The sequence below is a fragment of the Rhea americana genome, unplaced genomic scaffold (assembly GCF_003343005.1).
Source record: "Rhea americana isolate MKP2758 unplaced genomic scaffold, rheAme1 scaffold_1, whole genome shotgun sequence".
In the NCBI taxonomy this organism is placed as follows: domain Eukaryota; kingdom Metazoa; phylum Chordata; class Aves; order Rheiformes; family Rheidae; genus Rhea; species Rhea americana.
This window is the reverse complement of record NW_028185038.1, coordinates 13,798,724-13,823,503: the sequence shown is the minus strand read 5'-3', so window position 1 is coordinate 13,823,503 and position 24,780 is coordinate 13,798,724. Positions and strand designations below refer to the sequence as shown.

Sequence of the window (24,780 nt, the reverse complement as noted above, 5' to 3'; positions counted from 1 at the left end):
GGAATCAATTTTAGTTGAATTATAGTGCAAACTATAACAGGAAATCCAAGATGATGACAAAACACCTGAAACCAACAGCTGCATCAGAACAACATCTCAGAAGAAATTAGGAACAGGACAAAGCAAAGCAAGGAAAGTGACTCCTCCTAATTACATCTACGTAAATGGCATCTATTTAAGGTGCAAGTTTAGCAGAGTAAAGACAAGTACATCACGCTTCTTACATATTTGTGATTCCTTTAAGTAAGGCTGTTCATGTAAGCGCAGGAACCTTTCTTATGCAAAAAAGAGATACAGGAAAAAAAAATAGCAAAACTTCATATGGACAAATCTACAGACAAGAGTTTGAGCCTGGCTTCTCCTATGCTTGCATTCTCCATGCYGGCCAGCCAAGATCCAACTCTATTCTAGAAGCTGCAAAGCTGTAAAGTCTAATGGCTATCCACTGTACCAGAGTTAATATATCACAAGATGTCCTCTTTCCTAAGCTATATTGTGCTCTAATYATTCACTGGCTTACAAAAAACCCAAGTTCTCCTGACTGAAATATATGCTCCTTTTTTGCCAGAATGTCCGATTTGCTGTTAAAAAGACAGACACAAACACAGRCTATGTTGAATAACCAAAGCTGGATTCACATTTCTCCCTTCCAGTTCTTACCTTTGTCTAGGAACTATGAAAAGTGCTCGTACTAATTTTCTTCTATTGGCTTTTGTATTCATATTCATGCAAAAATCCATTGCTGCCTATAAAGAGAAAAGTAATTTTTTTCATCTTTAAATGAAAATGTCTGTATTTATATAATAAATTAAAATTATCTTTTACACAGTTGAGCTTGTGTAACAGTTGAGCTTTTAGAACAACCATGAAGAAAACTCTTCATTCTAAAATTGTAACAGTTGGAAAACATACAAAGATACTGGAATACAGACCTATTCCTTGGATTGACACAAGGAAAAAAAAAGTTTAGATAAACAGAAAAAAAAAGACAAGTCTACTTCTGTTAAAACACACAGAAATATGAGAAAAGGCAGATGGAAACCAAGCTCTTCTGAATCAGACGATACTTGGGCAAGGGCTTACAATGTGAGAGAGAAAATATTTCCTCCAGATTGAAAATGAACTCAGCTACTACTACTAGACTCCAAAGCTTCAAATCTGTACTCATGATTAAGTGATTTGATCAAGCATCATATGCTTGTAAAATTGGAAAAAAAATGAAAACTATGACTATACCTTGTCTATGAGGTCTCTGTTGACGCAATTTGGAAGCTGCTGAAGAAAAGCATCTACTATAAGTTTTAAATGAGATCCAGTACTGGCTTCTTCATCCTCTTGTTCTAATAAAGTGAAACAAACATGTAGCACACAACTTTAAGCTGTTGGTTTACTATTATATTCCCTAAGCATAGTGCATTTGTAATGTTTAGCTGTTAAAACATTCATCTACAGATTCCAAATACAAAATAAAAAAATGTATTCATCCTTATGTTAAAAAAAAAGAGAGATCCATTAACTGCCTATACAGACAAGAGTCAATAATTCAAGTTTTATGTTCAAATTGTGCCTTCCCATTCCTAAAATACTAACAAATCAAAGTTCCCTACCTCCTACTTTATACTATGGGGAACAACAACAGATGCATGTTCCTAGAAAACTATGGTAATTTAGTTAGATGATATAATGAGCATCAGAAGACCACCTGAACATGGGGAAAATGAGCAAAAATKTAGTGCGATTGTGGATTCTACTTTATGCATGTTTTCCATGCATGAGAACTAGAATTTTTTAACCAAAAATATCCACTAAGGACATTCTTTCACTTCGTATGCTCTTGACATCCTTTCACCTGAGGCCATAAAAGCTGGAGAAGGCCAACTTAATTCCTTTAGCCATACAGAAATCAAAGAGTACCAAATCACAAAGTACCCAGGATGGAGGGTTGATCACATAGCAATGGTAAGGTAAATGCAACTTGTTTTTCCATCAAATGCTGCACTGTAATTTGCAACATAAGAAGCAGTGGCAGTGATCTATATCTATGGAGCACGTTAGTAAAACTACTAAAGTAAACACTGTGGGACAACGCTGTTGGTGAGTTTCAGATTTTATGATATCAACCACGAAACCTCACTGGACTGATCCCATCACATCAACCCTCCAAATGCAAAACAAGTCGTGTGCTTCAAAGTTGTTGCAGAATTTACTCAGAGAGCAGCCTAATTTGCCCACCACCATAGAATGTGCCAAAACAATGAGTCATAATGCAAACGCTTGGGAAGAACCTGTCCCTGGCCGAAGTCATAGAGGAGAACATTGGCTCCTGAAAAAGGATTATAGTGAAAGCTGGGTTCCTGTCACTTTCGGGCAAGAATTAGAATGCCTAGGTGATATTTTAAAGAAAAAGAGGGAGAAAGAAACAGACTGACAGACTTTAAAAATTAGAATTTGAGGGGAGAGTGGGGAGTAGAAGGAGAAACCCCACCAACAAACCCTTTTTGGTAAGGCCACTTTGTCTTTACAGGCTATGCAGCAAGGTAAAATAGCATAAAGGACTAAAGCTCCTTTTTAAGTAATTGAAAAGGAAAAGAGACAAAGATGTTACGTTGCAGGATCCGAATGAGATGGATTTGAAAAACTTCCTATATCACGCTGAACATATCAACAAAAATAAGCACTTCAAATTTTGGAGGGGGAAGAACTTGAGCTCAGTTAGGGAAGAGCTAAGAATGGTTCCCTGCCTGTCCAAAGAACACTGCTGGCCACCCTATTTTGAAATGCTAGAAGTAAAATTAGTGAAATTAGATCTTCTCTGGCCAATATTTAGAAGTTGGAAGAATAACACAGCAGGCCTCTTTAAGAAAGGAGAAAAAGTAAAAAAGGAAGAGACTTTCCAGATGTTCAGAGAACAGAGGACCCTGAAATTTCAAATCATTAATGGAACACTGACTCTGATGCCCATATACTTAGATTTAACATTCACTAGAACGCATGCTCTTGAGCGAGACATTAGCAAATCTTCTCAAAAGCATTTAGATATTTGCAGCCACATCTTCCTGTTTCCTTCTAACGGTCTTTTATCTTCCCCTTCTTTCTACCGCTGTCTGTTGGCATCCTTTCAATTTTCTATTCCATCAGACTCTTGACATAAATCAAAATCTTGGACTAAAACCAGTCTCTACCAATCTAGTCACTTTTCAAGACAATCTTTCAGAAGACCATGGTACTCCATTCAATTTCAATGGTTCCAAATATATGCCTTCCTTGACTGGTCCTCTCCATCAGTGGAAGACTATAGATACTCTGATGTCATATTCCTATGAATTTCCTTCTCATCACAGTCCTTGAATGTTATAACAAATACTGTCTACACAGTAAGCAAGTTTGTGACTTAAGACTGAAAATAATAATAAAAAAAGAAATCTGACAATGACAGGAAATGACAAAGCCAGGGCTTCCTCCTCCAAGAGGAACAACTATTCTGAGTAGGCAAATCACRCAAATCATGAGTTCAGTACTTTTCACTTTGATCCTCTTGAGTTCCAGTCTTTCGGAATCACTTGATTTTAAAAATTACACATCAACTCTTTTTAAAAGATACTATAATTGGCAATATCTAGTAATTGAGATTAGAATTTAAATTCTCTTATCTGACTGAAGATCAAATCACGTCATAAGATCACTGCAGTAGTTAGGTTTATTTTATTTAATCAGAAATTTATGCAATCCTGCAATTTTCAGGGAGCAGAACTGAGAATGCATGAGAAGACACTAAGGCCTTACCAAAGTCCTACTCCTGCAGTGACTAGTGCCAAGTAATCTTCCATTTCAGTAACAACAGCTATTTGCCTTCCCTTCTACCTATACACATACTTTTTTAGAAAAAGCCCTGGCTCCTCTCCCATCTTTTCTATTTTTAGAGAGTAGTAATGCCACAGAGGGCCCTTCCCCACCTATGCTATTAATCTCTTGTCTCCCCAGAAACTCCACCCTGCCAGAAAGCTTCAGCCTATTTTGAGAAGTACTATCCAGAAATCACAGAAATAGTTTTGCAGTGCTAGTATCTGTCCCTCTGCAAAATGAGCTTCTGTAATGAATTTGATCATGCAGGAGCCATTGTAGAGTAACATTCGGATGTTAATAATCAATACTGTAATCAAATTGATGCCTGGGGCCCCCTTCTGCAGAACCATTAAGCATAAGCATAAAGTTAAACACCTTGTTGAATCGAGGCCTCACCAAGTAATGTGCCCAGAACCCAGTCTCCCAGCTCATCTAATTCCACAAAATATYTCCTAACAAACATTTTTTTAAAAACTATTCCTCCTCTTCCAGCAAGAGCTTTACTAGCTCTATAAATAGCATACCAAGTAGCACTACAGTATGCCAAGTTGAGTGCTAACACTCATCTTCCGAGCATTCGCTCTATTGCCTGCTACCTGACAAGAACTGATGCTCTCTTGTATCTTAACACCAGACTCGCCTTGATCCTAGTACCCTCAGTGGCTTCTACCCTGGCCATTCCTCACTTAACTTTGTTTCCAGTTACACAGCTTCATTTCTTTCTCTCTCTTTTTTTTTTTTTTTTTTTTTTTTTTTTTTTTTTTTTTTTTTTTTTTTTTTTTTTTTTTTTTTTTTTTTTTTTAAACAACCTCAAAACTCACTTCTTTCAGCTTGTTTTCCGTCACTATTGTCAGCTCCGGTGCTATCTGCTCCCTCTCTCTTGCCTGAGCATATTGAAAATAAGAAAATTAAGATTCACTCAAAGTAAACATAATACAGAAATAAAATAAATTAGCTGAATTCCTGRTAAATAACACTGTTCAACTAATCACATCAACTTTCCTGTTTCATGTCATATTTTAAAATTACGCTGGCTACAGCCTCTCACTTTTAGGAAAAAAAAATGGAGAAGCAGGCATTGCAATGAACAAGGAAGCTGTGGCACAAGAGACTTGCTTAAAAAATACACACTTTGGAAAACTGAGATCCAGGTGGTATCTTGTCTTCCTCATTCTTAGAAAGAGTTGGGGGGGGGAGGGGAGAAAGAGAAAAGTCGGTCTCCAACTCTGCAAGGAGATACAGAAGTAACAAAAGTCATCCAGCAGCTACTGTCTGCCTGCACTCTCTACCGTATCTAWCCTGTTTTCTCCTTCTCTTTTTCTCTTCCCCTACATGATTCAGCTTATTCCCTCTGTCAGTGAAACCCACGCTCCCAGACTACCACAACTAAAACCACTTTTCTTCATCTTAGGACTTGCATCTAAAACCCTGCAATACCTCATGCATCCTCTCTTTTTATACTGAAAAGTCTATATTGATCTAGGAATATTCTATGTTTTTTAAAATGTCATAACACAATGGTTTCATTACTCACTGGCTTTCCACACAAAGCTTACCTCAAATACAGATGCACAAAATTTTCAGCATATTTGAGAAAAGTTAACACTGCATTTTTGTAGCTAAAAGGCACTTAATTTACCTAATTTCAAACTAAAGTGAATTTTGCTTATGAAGAATAAGGATGTGAGGGATAGGGATTAATCTATCATCCCTTAGATGGAAATACACCACAGAACTTGTAGCAATGTCAGACTTTAGATCTTTGCTAATTWTGTACACCTGGTACTATAAGCTAAATGTATTCAGAATGCAACAAAAAAATCACTATGCTTCTCTGTGTTTCAAGTGAAGTAATGCTTACACAGTGCTGATTTTTAGCCTAGTTTTCTGAGGAAGTGTGGTTTCTGTAATTGTATTTACTGTCATTTCCATCAATGACTTCGGAAACTACTTGCCAGTTTCAGACAAATTTGACAGAGAAATAGAAATTTGAAAGAAACTCAGTTTCTACTTGCTTCACAAAATAAGCTGATGAGTAAAGACAGACATGAAGCAACAGTTCACTACGAAAAAGCCTGCACCATTAACCTCATAAGGCATAAGGTGAAAGGCTTTCTTTAAGGGTTCGCTGTCTAATGACAAAAAATTGTCATTCTGACATATTTTAGATCTACCTTTCAGATGAGATTTTGTTTAATAATAAGTCAATAGCTGCTTTAAAAAAACAGTATTGATGGTCAATTTTGTGCAGTGTTACAAAACATTACCTTACTTGTTGCAATGAAGAACACAACAATCCTTTTTATACTACAGCACATACACAGACTGGCATCATCTCCCACTGAGCTAGAACTACACAGAGGTTGCATGACCTCCAGAGGTAGGGACCCTTCCAACCTTACCATTCCATGATTTGGGGGTCAAACTTAGCTCAGTTGGTTAGAGCGTCRYGCTAATAACGCCAAGGTCGTGAGTTCAATCCCCCTRTGGGCCACTTGTTTCCCTGCTGCGCAACGGCGTTGGACTAGATGATCTCCAGAGGTCCCTTCCAACCTTACTGATTCTATGAGCTTTTATTTCTGATTTCATTTCCTATTACTTCTTTCCTCACTTGAACATTTTTCAGGATCTTACTCTCATATATGTAGCTTTGTTGGAATAATTTTAATCCTTCTATCAAATCAAGAATCCCTCAAGAAACAAAAGGAGGAAATAACCAAATTTCTTTAAATGTTTATTACCCAGATATTCTTCACCTAGATAGCATGCTATGACCAATCCAGAATGAATAGCTCCTTTTCCTTTTGATTTCAAGATATCAGCTCCTTGTACCTCCCTTATAGACAGCTGGAACCTTTACTGTTTGGTTGCTTGAGATTTCTGACAGGACAAAACATCTTGCAAACCACGAAGGTGCTGTTATTTATTAGAACTTAACTTCTCAAACAGCTTAATGAATTGATCATCTGACCATCCACAGAAGAGTACAAAATGGAAGTGAAAAGTTGTTCAAAAGAAGAAGGTATGAGTTTTCTCATCTTGTCCAGGCAGARAGAAGAAAAACATAAGAAAATATTTTACAGTATTATCCTGATGATTTTCATTTTGATTTTGAGACTACTTGGCAAACAAACTTTGAATTGTAGAATTTTAATCTGACCACCCTAGGTGTTGAAACAGTTGACATGCTTTCTAACTCCGTGTCTCTCTTGTCGCTCTTGGCATGCTAATGATCMCTGGACGGGGTCACAACAGCAAAGCTGCTTTCTAAATCAGTCCTATTCTTGAGCAGACTAGGCTCATTCTTTGAATGAGGCCTCAAAAGACCAGTGTAGCCCCAGCCTTAAGTTCTGATTATCTAGCTTCAGGTACASAATGGAGTCATGTAATTTAAAAGCCCAGATACTCTAAGTTGTCTCTATTATCAGCAGAGAAAGACTGCCACTTTTAGAGGTTGTTCAAGCTATTCAAAGTCCAAATGAACAGATCCATGCATCAGCTCGCTTAGATGAAACTATTCTTTAAACACTGATACAGTCTTCTTCAAGCCCTGAACTTCTCTGCTTTGCTGTGAACTCTAGGGCTTGAACTTTTGACTTCAACTTCTTAGTTTTTCAAGCCCAATGCATTTTCAAGCAAAAGATCAGATTAAATTCCCATTTTTATACTACAGAATTTCCATCCAKCAGATCCAAGGTGTGATGTTTGTGTGCTGGGCAGAGATAAGCTTCCTACTTCAGGAGCAGAAATCATGTAATCCTTGGAAATACAAATGAATGTTGCAATATCTGGGATCAAAAAAAAATGTCTTAGTTGCTTCTCCATCAATTTGGCTAACACTTGATACTGCTTTTCAGTAGGTTCCCAAAATTCAGTAGCACACCAATGAAAAACCTTGCAACTCTCATAAAAGAGATTCAAAAAATTTTGCTGCTGTTCCCCCTAGTAACCCTAACATAGATACAGATTTTACAGGTGTAAAATTTGTAGCACATCATGCATAATTAGCAGAATACATAAGGCCTAACCGGATTCCTCTATATAAAGCTGTATCAAAAGAAAAAAAATCTGTCACTGACAATGGTGAACAAGGAGGGAAAGCACAGCTGAATCACAGATTTTAAGACAAGTTACAAATAAAATATCTTTTTATTTGTACACTACCCACACTTGTTGAGAAAAATCATTTGTGCACTGAAACCTACATACTTTGTAGCCACTTTTCAGAGAGCTGCCTTTATATTTGTCTGTTTTAGAAAGAAATACAAAGGACTCTAGTAACTTTCATCATATAAAGCTCAGCACAATACTTTTCACTAGTATGTGACTGTCTTTCTAGGAATGCATTTTTGACCACAAGATTAATTTGAAGCAAGATTCTAAACAGTTTCTAGCTGCTGAAGTTTAAAAACAAAAATCAAAAAACATAAAACACTCCTAACATTCTAAAAAAATCTCCCTAAAATATTTATCTAGTGACTAACATCAGGTCCAATAAACAGTCAGAAAGCAACAAAGGATTCCTAAAAGATCTCTTTTTACCTTGTTCATCAAGAAGCTTTTTTGTAAGATCTTCTGCCTCATCTCCACAGTCTAACTCCAGGGGATCATCATTAATATCCAAGTTCTCCAGCTCCAGCTCCAGATCTTCAGTCCCAGCTGCTTCCTTATTATCTTTGGCATCTTTTGAATCTAGTTAAAGTAGAAACATCAAATTACAAAATACACAGTCTTGACTGGAATACAAGACAACTCATGTTACTAAAACTACATCTCTCTAGTGCCATCTTCTTCACTGCATTTCCTTTAACAAGACTGGGTCTTCTGCTTCAGACTATACCATCTCATTTGTTAGGTCTCAATTCTTTGATATCTTTCGACATGAGGAATTTACCCGTATCTCAGAAATATTCCACCATTTACTACTTCCTGTGAATGACTCTTAAGGATTACCAACGTTTTTCAGCATTTTGGTTTGTTCTGAAGTACACTCGCTACTTCTTCATAAGATCATGTGCTGACATTCAAATAGGACAGGACATTTAGAAATACAGCAATCTAAGTGGTCGCTGTGTTTGAACAGAATTACCAGGTAATCACATGGAAACAGCAAGCAAAACAGTCTTGCATACTGGGTATCATGGACAAATGTGGAGGAGTGTATAGGGATTTCCTCCCAAGGTGAGGAATAAATCCAAAAATAGTATCCTCCAAAACCTCAGTGAATTAATTCACAGACAAACATTATTCAAAGAGAGCCAAGGATTCAAAGACACAAATTCTAATTCAAGATGCACACTGTATATTCTTTAAAGCTCAGCCAGTAACAGAACTGACATAGCAAGGCAAAGAGAAATTACACAGACCAAAGCTAAAACCAAAACTCTTCTTCACAAAATGATGAATTTGGAAACATTATGAAATTAAGTTCCAAGCATCCCCTTTTCATTCCCCTCAAAACAATCAGATACTGTAAATTACATGACATGCATTATGCATAACATAAACAGAAATCTTATAATCATGTTTTTCCTTGAAAATGCATGAACCTCTAAATGAGGATTCAGAGAGGTCAAAAAATACTTTCTTGTTGTCCAAGAAAATATTTTCTTGCACAACAGCAATCCAACATAGAGCTTTTTTCCAAAAGAATAAAATCTATGAAAAAAAATCTCTATTTTTTATGCTTCATTTGCAGGTTAATAAACRCTTCACTGAAACAAAACAAAACAAAAAGAACCTAAAAAAATTTACTAAAATACTGAAGTTTTTCCAAGAAAAATATAATGGAATTTCTAAACAGCATGCACTTTATATGGAAAGCATGGATTCACAAGACAGGCAACGTGTTTAGAATCACAGAACTATTTAGCTTGGAAAGGACTTTGGGAAATCTCTAGTCCAACTTTCTTCTCAAAGTAGGTCAGGACTTAGTTCAGACCAGGTTGCTCAGGGATCTTCCCTTTTTGGTCTTGAAAATCTCCAAGGACAGATTCCACAATCTGTCTGGGCAACCTGCTCCAAAGCCTAATAATCCTCACAAGGAAAAAACAGAACTTACAAATCTGAAAGAAGGCTGAAAGCTAGAAAGTTCACGTTATATTCCTGATCAGTATGACCTTATCAGAAAAGTATGTAGCCCATGTCTTTGCTTATTACCTAAACGCCAAAATAGTGATTTTCTCCAAACGTGCATCTTCTACTTCTACTTTTTGCTTTGACTCAGTGTGGCAATTATCCTTTTTATCTTATTATGTTCACAACCAGGCACTGACAGGCTAGTTATAAGGTTGTATTGAACTATCCAGGCCTTTTCATCTACTACAATTTTATACTGGCACAGTTACTCAAYATTAACAATTTAGTAGAAGAACAAAACAAACACTTAACATCTTTCAAAGACTAAAACTTGGAGTTCCTCACAGAAAAGTTAACATTTACTCATATTCACTAATGACTGATTATTTGAAAGTTAAATTATTATTAGCAATAAACTGCACTTATGTTTTTTTTCCTAAATACTGTACTCAATCTCTATTCCAGTTTCCTCACTAAGATTCATCCGACTTAGTGTACTGTTCTGATCACTACAAGTTATTTCATTACAGATGCATTATTTCTATCAAATTTACATATCTGTTAAATCGTTAAAGAAAGACTCAAAAAGAATACCCATGCACCTAATCACTTTACCTCTTGACTCATCTTTGCCAGAATCCTTGTTCTGTGAACATTTTTCATTATCTTTAAACAAAATTGCTGGCACAAAAGCCTTTAAGTCAATGAGATTCTCATAAAAATTTCTAGCGTCTTCATCTTCCCAGATACCTCCCTCCAGGTCATATTCTCCAGGCTTGCCCGGTGTGAAAATGTCAATACCAGGCCCATGCTCTGCAGAAAAACAGTGGAACAGTTAGGAAGTCATTTCCACAAATTTCACACCTTAGAAAGGAAAATAGCATTAAAATCAAAACAAAACAAAGCCATGTTAACCTGTTTATTACTACCTTTGTGCCCACTTGATTATTGTGACATATAACTTAATGTGTTTTTAAATAATCTGATTGTAATATTGTATGTATCAACAAGGTATCTTAAAATTGTAAATTTGACGCTGACAGAAAAAGACAGTATCAGAATGAAAGCTGAAATAAGTAAAATTAACAAATACATTGTGTTATCAGAACAGAAAGATATAACAGACTTCATCTACATTCATATAAAAAATAGATCAGTTTGAGCATGAACTGCATCCCATTATAGTTTAAGAACACAGGAATTTAAAAAGTTTAATATTTTAAAGTTGGGGCATTCGAGAAATAAAGCTTTTTAAATTCAGTATCACTCTGGACAGAAAGTACACAAAAGATTTCAATAACATCTCTGAAAATCTAAAACTTAAAATTCATTCACTTTGCAATTAAATGTTGTGCCTCTCCTAGGAGGCAGAGGTGTCAGAGAGCCATCTAGTGGCTTATTTGACACAACATGTTCCCACTCACAACATCATGACCCAAACTATACTTCAAATTAACTCTTTGAACAATAGCAGATTATAAAACTTTAGCATGTAGTAGTTTAAGTATTAAAGAAAATTCTTTYCATCATTTAATAGAATGTAAGTTGAAAAGTATTTATTTTCCATTTATTCCTGTATTACCTGGAGTTAAAGTTATTGTAACCGCACAGCATATACAATATAGTTAACAAATTAGGTGTAATTATTTTACTAGAGAACATTTTCTTATTCTTTAATATCTTTAAGGGGAAAAAAACCCTAACTGGAAGAAATCARTGGGAAGAATACATCAGCGACAGGGCTTTGGTTAGCTTCTCCACCAAGCCCAAGGAAAACCCAGAGCCCTGTTTACTTGCTTTAGAAGATGGCCTACCCTCAGGTGTTGGTTTGTCTTGGGGAAGGTCAGGCATATTTTCATCCAAAAGATCAGCCAGAGATTGAGAATTTGCCAACAGCTTCTGATAGGACATTGCAAATTCCTCATATTGCTTATGCCGATCTTCGCTCAGCTCTCCTTTGGAGTGAAGAATGCGCCTACAAGGATCAAATTTTAAAAGCTGCAGTTAGACAACCCTTTTCATTATAGATATTTGAGCTATAATCAACTACTACCAATTTCTCCACTGAGCAAAGCCAGTTTTCCCTCTCTGAGGGAATTACATGCATTCTAGTTTAGACTGCGATTGTAACAGCAAAAATTTGGGCAATGCTATTTTTTCCAAGTGTTCTACGTTGCCAATTTTAATATAATTAAGGATAGTACAGTAACAGAAGCTCTTTTATGTCTAAAGACAATGATTATCTGATAAGAAAAACCTCTTCATTTCTTAAAAATGATTGTCTGCACTATAAAAAGATGGCTCTTGTAGYAAAGGAAAACATTCAACTAGCAGGAAAGGTGGGTAAGAGTTGCTTTACACCCATAACAGTATCTTTTCACACTGCTGAAGTGAGTAATTGCACAATCACCACCAAGAGGCTCAGAAGAATTGCACATTAGATGAACCCACTCATTTTTCCTCAACAAATTATTTCCAGGCTATCAGTTGATGTTTAGAGAAGTTATAGTAACTTTTCATGCGCACTTTGATTTCACGATACTGCCCCACAGTAGTTTTAAACAGTAAGGTTTCAAATGTTTTTAAAATTGAAATATGTTTTCAAAAGTAACTTTTGTTTGAAAAACACTGCTTAGAAGTGCATTACACACACTGAAGCCAGCTCCAAATTACATGCAGAAGAGTACGACTATTTTCTTACCGATTTAACAACAATTAGGGTCCAACAACTTATGAATGATTGCTCACTTGTTTTTAAAGAGTAGGCAGTGCAGTTTTAAAGTATATAATAAGCAATGCTTTTAAGAAGGTAAGCATTACATGCAAGTATTTTTTTTAAGTATTTTTCTATCTTTTTCTAGGTGTGCGTTCTCCCAAAGTTGAGTGCAACAACCACACTTTAAATTTAGTTTCTTACCAAGAAGCATGCTATTTTCAGATCACAAAGATTTCTGTAACTTTTTAAAACAGTTCCTTATTTTGAGTTAAAGAAACCAGTGTCATTATACATTGCTAGTATTACTGACTTTCAAGTGTTATCCAAGATTCTGAATGAACACTGACACAACGTCTTTAGTTTTTCATGTTCTACATTCAATGTTTTGTAAAAACTTCACGTAGAGTCTGTACAATAAGACCAGATATTTCCTATAGGAACACACGTGAAAAGTCCAAAACAAACACCATCTAAATCTGGTATATGTTGTGAAAGACAACACATTTTAGATTGATGTCATTTAGTAAAGTCATGCAGTATTTACTAGGTCGGTAGGTTACAGACATATCTTTCATTTCAGAAAGACAGATCTTAAGCCAAATCTTTATTTCAATTTGCAAAGGATTCCTTTTTCCTCCCTACTGTACTTGCTTGCTCTGATCTATTTTAACCCTGTCTTTTAAGAAATGACAATAATCTGAAAATTACCTATCATTTTAGTGACACAAATTTTAAAATTTTAAGTACCACATAGCTTTTATCTCTATGCATGCTCTTGTACTTTCTAATTTAATTCTAACTCAAGTGCTGTAAAAACTTTTTTCCCTCAAGTTCCTGAAAACTCTTGGACTAAAGCAGTTGCCATACCAACAGACTTTYGGGTTGATCTTAACTAGTAACTTAAATTATGTCTTCCTTCTGGTGTAGGTAAGATGTTACATGACTTCTAAAAATTAAGCATCAAAAAGAACACAAACAAGCCTCTTACAATACAGAACAGAGCTCCTAGAGAAGGCAGAAATACAAAGCATCCTAGATTTTAAACAAGAAAGCCAAGAACTTTCAGTACTTTGAACCATATGAACAGAACAAATTAATCTCTGCTAGTACAAAGCTTGCTGCAGAAGACTGATGAAAGATTTCCGTCATCCTTGACTTCGCGTCAGCTACATAGGAGCTGGTCGCTCATTAGAGATGTTCTACTTCGTTCCCAGCTAAGGCTTCTGAGAAATGCATTTTCYTCTTTGCGGTGTTTTCACTCTGTCTCAATGGTTTGTCTGTGGACGAGGCAGCACAGTCAGTTCTGTACCACTGACCTATTTTGGAGCTCTTTGGGGGCCGACTGCAACAGGGCCAAAGAAGAAATTAATGGGCTCAGATGAAATATGGACTTTTCAAAGGGAAGCTGACAGAATGTGCTTGCCTAAAAAGTCTCAATTTGTTTTACAGTAGCTTAACTAATGTCAGCAACACTGGACTGACCAGCTCTAACTACTGACAAATGCATTCTTAACTCTGTACTGAGGTGAAAGCATCAGAAGAGAATTAAGTAAGGTGTGAATGCCATAATTCCTGGAACTAGCTGTATCACCACATAACCATCAATCTTTTATTAAGCAATAATTGTAAATCAATCACATGCTTTCAAAAAAATCCAACACTTTATGGTATACACATATATATAAAAAAATGTTAACAGTTAAGTTATATAAGTTCAGGGATATCAGTCTAAGATACGTTTAGTTAAGAGTAAAACAAAAGTTATCTTTGCATGCAACACATTCATAGGGAAAGTAACAGAATCTCTTATACCTGCTGGAAACCAAAACCTGGGACAGTTGTCTTGCTAGAWGGGAAAAAGCAGCTAGACTAGCAAAAGCTCTGTTTCTTGTCCCTCTTCTAAAAACATACCTACATAATATTCATTACCTTAATTTGCAGATGTCTCACAATTTCCAGAATGCAGTAGTTTAGTGTTGATCAAGGAAACACATGTGTTAACACATGACCCTTCCATGGAGACAGCTATCCATTAAGTATATATTTTATTAAGTTGGAATATTTACCTGCAGTCTCATAAATATGGCTGTGTGCTATTATTCAACATACATACACACACACACACACACACACACCCCTAAGAAAATCCACGCTGTAGTAACAGTAAAACTGCAGTTTTGTTTCCTGGTCAAAAGACAAGTGTTAACAAATTCAAACAAAATAAAACATACCAAACAAACTTCAAAAAAGCACAATAAATCTCTGCATACAATTAACAGTACAGTTTAAGGTACTTAATCTCTAGTTCATGTCTCCTTAAAGTTTTACAAAATGTCACAAAGCAAGTTAATGTAGATGAATTTCTTCCATATCTAACAATCACTTTTGAAAATCCACCCTGGAATCTCAGAATCAAATTGTTTCTTTCTAACAATATGGTCTGCAGAGATTTTGCTGTGTCCTTAGCTGTGTAACCAGCCAAATGTCAGGTTCTGCTGTCAAGGTGCAACTCGGGACAGTTTCCCTAATGAACTGCTTGCAGAAATCTTTGTGTGTAATAATGCTTTTAAAATTTAACCAAACAATTCAGCAGGTAACACAGTACTTGAGCTCTCATTAACATATTAATTAACAATTAATTCAAGCAGTCCATACAGCTTGAGTCATTTCACAGTGGTGGTAACTCTCCTAACTCTCCTAACACAGATGAATTCAAGAGGTGTTTATCTGACAAAACATCATAACCTGAACAAATGATTCTGTTGATGCACAAGGGGGAGCAGCTCACTCCTTTTTCTGTTCATTGGTTCAGGAATACTAGTAGGAACAGAAGCAGTGAAGTAGATCAGGTTTTGAATACAGAGGACAGGTCTYTTCAATAGAATTACTACTATTTTTACAATCACTTTTCAGTTTAGGAAAGTCTGTGGTATTCACAAACCTCTAACTAGCCAAATTTCTGCCTCTGACTTCATGCCTGGTACATCCACAGCATGCAGCTGCCTACTATATCTTTGTTACAGATATACTGAAACCAAATAAAATCAAGTAGTAACGTTTTTTGTAGTSTTGCTTCTTAAACAAAAACTATTCTTCAACTTTTAAGGAGATCAAACAAATATTTAATAGTTGATATAAAAAAATAATTTTATCTTCATCCCATGATAAATAATTCTTCACGTTTCTTCTCAAAACAAAGCTCTGCACCTGAATTCATAGGATAGTTCAGATCAGAAGGGAACCTAAGGAGGTCTTGAGTCTAATCTCCTGCTTAGAGTAGATCAATAAAAAGTACACTTCCCTATCCTAAAAATCCTTAAGTTTCTTCTCTTGATGTTTTCACATCCCTTAGGATTGTTTTCATTTAATTTCCTACCATACAGGATTTACAACATTCACTCATTGCAACATTTGTCAGATTTTTAAAAACTATAAATATAGGCACATGAATTTTCCAGAATATTTTATAAAACAAATATTTTCACAACCATTCAAAAGTGACTAGTAGAAAAGCACACCAGTGAACCAGATTATTAGTGGGAATTTTAGCACATAAAAGAAAACTATTTAAACAGATATTCACAAGTGAATGCTAAGTGGTGCATTGGGGGTCAATTGTATGGAAACAAATTCAGTTAACCCAGTATTTTCTGCTGTATCATGGTCCTGATTTGAAATTGTATCACATTTATGCCCAGAACCTAAGAGAACTGTGAAAGTATAGAGGTTTATATTCATTAAATTAAAAAATGGCAGTAACTCAATGCCCTTTAAAGGAACAGGTACTGGGAGAAATAATGCCAGTTCAAAAGTCAGTATACAATCCTGCGAAATGCAACATGTAACAAATAGACCAGATCAGGACTGTAGCAAAATACCTACCATCATAGTGGACCTAAATGTTTAAACTCTTGGTTTGGGAACACCAGATTTTAGCATACTCCAAGCATATGTCTGGCCCTGGACTGCYGTTTGCGCTCTGTATTTTGGATGAGACCTGTCTACGCAGTAGTGTGTTCGCTTCTGTTTGGAATTTTCCCAAAAGGATTACCAAATTGTAAGACCAGGAGTTGGCTTTAGACTGGCTCCAATAATGACAATTCAGGATACTTCAAAGAAAAGCAAGTGATTATTAAACAATATGGTCAGAGTGGAAATTAAATCATTCTGATTTTAACTGTGTGTGTGCATTCACATCCTTTAATACTAATACTTCCTATAGACATTTAAGGGAATGTGTATCAAATTGCCTATACTCCCAGTTTTTAATATATCAAATACGCCCGTATTAAAGTGTAAGGGTATTCTTTAACCAAATTTTTCCTCTGTACTCAGTACTGTTAACAACACTAGTACACTAAAAAAGTAAGCAAACCAAAGCCATTGTGGCATATGCTCTGTAAGATATATGTGGGTGGAGAGGARRRAAAAAAAAAATCAGATTGTGCCAACTGGAAAAGGACAAAACCAGCTGAGAAAGAAGCATTATTACTTTCAAGCTGAGAATTAAAGTTCAAGGTCTTGTCTTTTTTTTTTTTTTTTTTTAATCCCCTGGCCTCCTTTAAAAGGTATTTGGAGAARMTTTTTTTTTTTTGCATATTTAAAGTCTTATTTAGAAAGGTTTTTTTTTTCTAAGATACATTGCAGAACAGGCTTTTCTTCTATGCACCACTGACACAAACTTTTGCCTAGTGACAAATACTGAAACAAATCTAGGCATTTCTTAAACTAATTTTTTCTCCATAAATTAAAAGCAACATTTAAGTGTCACCTGTTTTGTCTTTCAATATTTTGTAGCTCCCTGTGGTCCCTTTTCAGGTGTTTGGTCAAAGACGTAAAGTATTCCTTCAATAAATTCTGGAAGGGCTGTTGTTTCTCTGGGCTAATTATCTCACTAGGAGGAAAGCTCAAGTTAAACTTCTCTGCAGCAGTTTTTACTTTCCTTGGTACCAAACCAGCAATATCATCTCCACAGTGCCGACAAAAGCTGATAACCACAGAAACGTGAGTGTGGGATTCTCGATCAGCGTTAATAATATTTTTAAGCTGCTCATAGATTAAAGACAGACCTTCCTTGTCAGTGAAGATCCCAACTATTGTCAATTCTGCAATGAAACGYAAATCAGTTCTTAACTTAGTAATGTTGGGAGTCTTCTCCTCTTTCCTTGCTTCAAAATGTTTTTTCCAAGCCTGAAGTAACGAAGGAGCAAAATCAGCATAGCGCTGGTGAAAGAGGGAACACAAGTGCACAGCACAGTTCACATCTGATATTTTCAGTTTAGCTTCCACAATAGATGCTACTGCTTCTGCAATGTATTTGCTTAAATTCAGACTATTAAAATCATGGGACAAGGAGTCCCTCTGTTGCTCTGTGATCGTTTTTAGCTTCTTAACAAAAGCTGTGTTCTTCTTCAGACTGGAGTCCAGTCTGCTAAAGAAGTTTTCCTCGGGACGATTGTCTGGTGCATTCTGGTTTTTGCTACGAAGTTCTTTTCTTGCTTGATGGCGTTCCCAAGCCTCTTGATGTAGCTGATGTGCTTCCTCTTTTTCTCTAAAATAAAATAAAATAAAATAAAAATAAAAAGTTAATATTACTAATCTCATTACAGAACTTGATTTTCAGGTTAACAGCTTTCAGGTTAACAGCAAAAAGAAGAAAAAAAGACTTTGAAACCCAGTAGCTCTAAACACAGTAGTTCTAAACACAAATTTTCTCCAATACTCTAAAATACTCTAATACTMCTATATTTAATACGTTAATCCTAACAAACTAAAACATCTGTTTCAAGAAACCACTCTATCTTAATTTTTGCTGCAAAAGGCAAGTCCCACTTGCTACAAAACAGAATTTCAAGTATTTTTTATGCAGAACATTTTAATTCCAATACACTTAAAATCTAAACATAAAACTCCCTTTACTCCAAACTGAGATACTTTTTAAACAGGTTACTGTATTACAGAGTTAAGAAACGTAAGGGAAAAAAAAGCCCCCCCCCCCATATCACTGAAATTGCACAGAAATTTTTAAAAAGACAAAATACAACTGTCCCACCTATATTTTCACTATAACATTACCCTCACTCTTAGAAAGTGATGTAATTTCAATTTCACACACAAGAATGACCAGAATCTTGGCTTTACTGTTCAGAAGATGATACTTTCCAACACTGCAGTTCTTTTTGATACCAAAGCAGTACTTCTCAGCATGATAAGATCATACACTGAACTTCCAGACTACATTCTTTGCATCTCATCCAGATATCAACCGTGTAAGACTGCTTAAAAGAAATTACAGCACTYACTCACAGTTGGTTTGCCAGTCTCTAGGCCTTTTTGACCCTGCATTCCTATTTTAAGGGCACTCAACACTTCTCCACTTCAAAATAAACTGTGTTTCTTTATTGAATTATATTTGTGCATTACACAGTCATCACAAGAACACTAACAAAAAACACAGAGTAGACCCAAGTAACAGAGGTTAACAACTCAAAACTATGCAGCAGTCACCACGTGTGCTTAGATAATCATGTAAAATTTATAATTCTAGGCACAACTCATAAATAACTCAAACAGTTCCTCTATAAACATAGCCCACATTTGACAATTAAACCATTAAAAATGGCTTACTTGAGTTGAGCAGCTGCTTCCTCTTGTTGACGTTTAACTTCCTCCTCTTGCTTCTTTTTCTCCTCCTCTTCAAGTTTCTTTTTTTCTTCTTCTTCTTTCTTCTTTTGCTCTTCTTCAGCCTTTACTTTATCCTCCTCTTTTTTCTTCCGCTCCTTGTCTTCTTTTTTCCTTTTTTCCTCTTCTAGTTTTTTCTTTTTATCTTCAGGAACCTTTAAAGTCTCTCTCTTCATTCCAACCTTGAGGTCGTCTTTTGGCTTTTCCCTACTGCTCACTGGTCGCCTTTCACTAAACTCTTTTTCTTTATTATTTAGAGAAGATTCTTTTTCTTCCATACTGGCTGACTTTTTTCGCTCAGCTGGCATTGCGTTACCCAGGCAAGTCTGTAGAATCAAAGCAAAACAAGCATGTTTAGCTTGCTCTTAATGTATTAATAAATTCACTTTCATAGCCCACCCATACTCACTTAGTTCTTAACTGAATAAAATAATTCACATATACTTCACTCATCAAAAAAAAAAAAAAAAAAAAATCCAGGTATTAAGTAATCTGAAACTAAGGAATAAACCTAATGTTAGGTAAAGACCAATTATCTTGTTAGTGTTTCCAAGTTATAATACATAGCTCAAGGTAAAGAGAGAAAGTACTCAAGATAAGAGGGAGAGTGCAAGAATCATGGTTTCCAAATCTAAATTATTACAATGATTATCTGAATACCCCGTAAAGTTGTCTTATACATGAACTGCAAAGTAAAGTATTTGAAGTTTATACAGCTCTAGGAATACAAAATACTGGAAYATAATTAAAAGTCCATTTCAAAAAACAAAACAAAAACAAAACCCCAGACCAATTTAAAAAACTGYTTCATCAAAATCTAACAAAACTTTGTTCTCCACGATTTATGTTCCCTATTACTCTGCATACCTCAGACCTTTCTACACACCTCCCAAGAATATTCCACCTTTGGACACTTCTGCTTAGGATCATATGGTAACTCAGGTTAGAAGGTACTTCAAAGGGTCCAATCTCCCGCTTAAGGCAGGATCAACTCTGAGGTGAGATGAGGAGTCCAGTCAGGACTGGATTTTTATCAGCCCAGTCTTGAGAATCTTCAAGGAAGGAGACTGCACCACCTTTTTGGACACCCAGTTCCAATGCTTGACTGCCCTCAGTGTGAAAAGTCTCTCTTTATTCCTCTCTCTTTCCTTACCCTTCCCAAAATTTCCTGAATCATCTCAAGCATTCTTCCCCCTAACACAAGTACCAGCACAGCGCTGTGCTAAGATGTACGCACAAACCTCCCTGCCAGCAGAACAAATGGAAACAATAATGGAAAGGTTATAATAACAAAAAGTTATCAAAGGCACCAATTGTCACCCTTCTATTCAATCAATTTTCCCTCCCCCAAAAGACTTGTAGAAGCTTTTATCACCTTTGGGATTTCTAGCYCTCTACTCTGTGGTTGCATTTGGCATGGGATCCAAAACTCAATATATACTTGAATAAGAAAGGATAAAAGCAGGGAATAATTTAGGTTGGAAAGGACCTCTCAGAATCACCTAATTCAATCCACTGCTCAAAGGAAGTCCAATTAGATCAGGTTACTCARTCGTGTACTGTTAAATTCTGAWTATCTCCAAGGATGGAGATCCCACGGCCTCTCCGGGCCCCCACTCCAACATTTGAGCACGCACACGATGAGAAAGGTTTTCTTAGTATCACACTGGAATATGACAAGTTCCAGTTTGTGCCTTTTGCTTCTTTTCCCTGTGCAGCTTTGAGTAGAACCTGGCTCCCTCTTTTAGACAGTGGTAGACAGCAGTAAGACCTCCCCTTCTCTTCCTAGGGATGAAGAAATTCAGTCCTTTCAGTCTCTATTCAGGCATCCTGTGGTTCCGTCTCCAATTGTCTTGGTGTTTCTCCACCAGACTTGCTTCACTGCATCAACCTCTTTCTTCCATCAGAGAGCCCACAACACCGCACACAGTGTCCAGATGCAAACTTGTAAATACCTAAAGGAAGGGAAGAATCACTTCCCACAACTTGCTGGATAACTCTCGCAAATAAGACTTCAGAATGTAGTTGGCCACCTTAATCACTCTGCTGACTCATGTGCAGGACAGACAGGACTGAAATGGACAACGGAGCCATCCAGGCCTCACTTCAGGCAGTCTCAGTTCTTCCCTTGGGGGCATGGGGGGAGCCTGTATCCACTATAAGCTCCAGTTGCTGTACTCGTTCTTCACACTGATTGCCTTAAACTGCTGATACATTAAACACCAGGACACTTTTGGATGCTGGAGTACTGCAAGACTTGCAGTAAAATGCTTGTGTATTGACAGAATAAAGGTTCCAGTTCTGCTAATATTTATGTTATCAGCTTCACATATTTATATGCTTTAAGCATATACATACATATATATACACACACACACAATGTGTAAATATAACATCACATTAAAGTTTCTAAGTAAATATTTCTCATTCCCTCCCCTAATCCCCAAAATAACATGCCAGATTCTTCAATAATATCATCACAGAGTGACTATCCCGTATGAAAAACTGCATTACTTTTATAGATTTGTCCATATCATCTGAAGAAAAATTCATTTATAAAAAATTCACAGAATGGAATATTCAGATAGGGTAAAAGTGTAAGTTTTCCTTCAAATAAAAGTAGTGAAGTCTTATCAATGGAAAAATCTATTCAGGACTTGGCCTCTGTAATACCAATTAGCAACAGAACCAATTAAGAGATATTTCTTACACCAATTTATGCAACTGAAACCACTTAAATCAGCATAGCTTACACAACTATTAACAAATTTGGCTCCTTATTACTTGTCTATAATGAAAAGGTTTCTCAGTTCATCATCTCAGAACTACTCTGATTTCATCATAAATGATTTAACATGATGCAGACTAGATTTTTAATCAATATTTCTTACAAAGAAAAGAAATAAACAAGTAGCTTCCCAAATCCTTCCATATTAAAGTTCAGAACTGACTTTCCATCTCTGTAAGTCAGTTAAATAGAGCCTGGTCCTCAAAGACTCCTCTAAAAGATGCAAACCCTCTAAGTATTTTGTTTCAGATTCAGAAGTAAAAGTTCATTAATCTTTTGTCACTAATCGTTTCGCACCATGAACACATATGGAAAGTTGCATCAGTTCAAAGTAGCTAAATTACCTCTCTCACTCTATTTAAATAAAGGGTTGAAAGTTTTAGCATTCAAAGACTGCTTTAACATTGTGTTAGTGATTACATTCCTGAGACCACTGCACGGGACTCTCTAAGATAGCTTCATTAAATTAAATGTTTATGTTCACCAGGAAGCCTATTAAACACAAAAACAGATCAACATGTTAATTTAAAAAATGGGTTAGATTCTGAAAGATAAACTTGTAGCTAAGTTTAAAAGGAAAACACTGGAAAATGATTGATTAAAAAATGCTGGAAAAATACACTACAATTCCAATACTCTGGCTTTTATCTTTGTTCACCACCTGTTGTTCCTAGAGTAACTCCATTATAGTTTGGAGAGAAAAAGCTACATATGTAATCTTTAGTATCATGGTCACTTACTAAAAGCAGTACTCATCCTCTCATCCCTTTAAAACAGAATTCTGAGCTTTTATAAGCGATGCCTGATACTTGCTTGTATAAAAGCAAGAGGGGGAAAAATAGGATGAAGAAAGGGAATGGAACATAATCTAGCACATTGTGATTTTGATCTCAAAGCAGTATCATCTCCCCCTCCCTGCCACGAACACTGGTGCTAAAGAAACCCACTTTCTAATGGATTTTTGCCATATATCACAGAACAAATATGCATTACATTACTCTGCGCAGCTCCTTATCTTCCCAAACCTTCCCACTGTTCTGCCAGCTCTCTTTGTATCTACCAACTACTGATTGCAGGAAGCAGCTAGTGTGGTGGCTGTCTCCAAGCCGTACACACACTGATTCACTGATCAGTGCATGAGTGCCAACTAACAGCTCAGACAGAACAGAATTGTTCATTGAATTCATGCTGCAGCCTCTCCCTCTGTGCAGATGTTAAGTATTTTTCTTCTTCTCAGCCACCGATTATCACAAGGTCTGTAGAAAGGTTACACTAGTGAAGCTTTTAGCTGTCTAATCCAGCTGAAACCGGTCAAATGGTTCAAAAGTTACAAAACTCAGAGGAAAAAAAAAGAAACRGCAGACAGCAGGCTCGCTGAAGTCTCATTTTCACAGGAAACTTATTAAAAAAGAAGGCAGAAGATATACAGTTAGGTCCAAATTAAGGTAATRGTAAGGAATCATTATAAGAAAGGAACTTCTCTTTAGTACCTAATGCTTATGTGAGTGTGCTGGTGAAAAGAAAGGKCAAATGAACTTCGGAAGTCAACAGATCAGAAAACTTGTGTTTCACAACTCAAAATTAGATCAGAGATGACAGAAAGAAGACACAAATTCAGTGTGCTCTTGGACCCTTTACCATTGATATATAAAGTGACATTTATAAATTCTGAACCTGTAACATCTTARATCATCACCTACAAAGGCTATTTTTTCTAGTGAAAACTATTTACGTTATTTTTTCCTACTTGAACTCAGGCTTAATTAAGATTCATTGCTTTTTAATTTCTATTTACGTTTTCACACCAATCTCACTCTGTGAAAAAAAAATCGACGGGATTAAACAACATTTAACAGAAAACATTTAACAGAAAACATTGATGTGTGGGTTTATTCTCAAGGCATCCAAAGGTTTGTACAAGGTACGAGGATAGCATCGTTAACGTAACCACCATACAGAACAAAAGTGTAAACAACACCACTGCCTTGTCCCAAGTTGCTCAGTTCTCTCACATGAATAAAAACAGTTTATCACACAGGGACTGGAATTCCATGAATTGAAATCTCAACGCTTACAAGCACAAGCATAGGAGGAGAAATATCATTGTACAAATATCAGACACACAGAAAAAGTGTCCGCTTTACTAAGCGCTTCCTCATTATTTTTGTTCTGCTATTAGAAGTTAATTTAATCACAAAGTATTCCCTCATGCAGCTACTCTACTACAAAACAGGTTAGAGAAAAAGAATGTATGCAGAAGGTTCCACTTTCAAGTTTCTGGTGATGCACTTTCTAATGGTGATGAAATCTGTTAAACTTCAGAGTTTTTTTCAGCATGTTAAAAGTTTCCAGAATGTAAATACAATTGAGGTTTCTTCTAAAGACAAAGAATTAAAGAAAGCTATCACGGTCAGCGAGAAGAAAATCAACTCAAACCTAGCCGTAAGCCTCTGGAAGGTGGGCGGCAGGATAAGAGAGAAAACGGCAGCGCAGRGAAGAGCAGCCCCCCGCACACGGGCAGGGCAGCAGGCCGGGCTAACGGGCGGCGCAGTTTTGCTTTCGATTCCGCGCGCCCGGGGGAAAACGCTCCGCTGCCTGAGGCGCAAGCGGAGCCCTCTCACCGGGCAGCGCAGGCCCGCGCGCGCGGCGCCAAGCCCAGGCGGGGCAACGCGGC

General features: G+C 36.4%; 1 protein-coding gene across 3 annotated transcripts in view; it reads right to left on the bottom strand.

Annotated features, from left to right (window-relative positions):
• UPF2 (UPF2 regulator of nonsense mediated mRNA decay) overlaps window positions 1-24,780 on the bottom strand; it is a 192,893-nt gene that overhangs the window by 45,995 nt on the left and 122,118 nt on the right. Inside the window, exons 1-9 of one of the 3 annotated variants that reach the window (XM_085299326.1) lie at window positions 24,543-24,558; window positions 19,265-19,644; window positions 17,409-18,188; window positions 11,736-11,896; window positions 10,537-10,734; window positions 8,386-8,535; window positions 4,665-4,727; window positions 1,237-1,340; window positions 661-746 (exon numbers count right to left, since the gene is read on the bottom strand). In XM_085299326.1, the coding sequence (XP_085155452.1) occupies window positions 661-746; window positions 1,237-1,340; window positions 4,665-4,727; window positions 8,386-8,535; window positions 10,537-10,734; window positions 11,736-11,896; window positions 17,409-18,188; window positions 19,265-19,626 (1,904 nt within the window). In that variant the 5' untranslated portion in view covers window positions 19,627-19,644; window positions 24,543-24,558. Of the gene's footprint in view, window positions 1-660; window positions 747-1,236; window positions 1,341-4,664; window positions 4,728-8,385; window positions 8,536-10,536; window positions 10,735-11,735; window positions 11,897-17,408; window positions 18,189-19,264; window positions 19,645-24,542; window positions 24,559-24,780 lie in introns of those variants that run through there. The other 2 variants (XM_085299318.1, XM_085299334.1) reach the window with 2 other exon arrangements.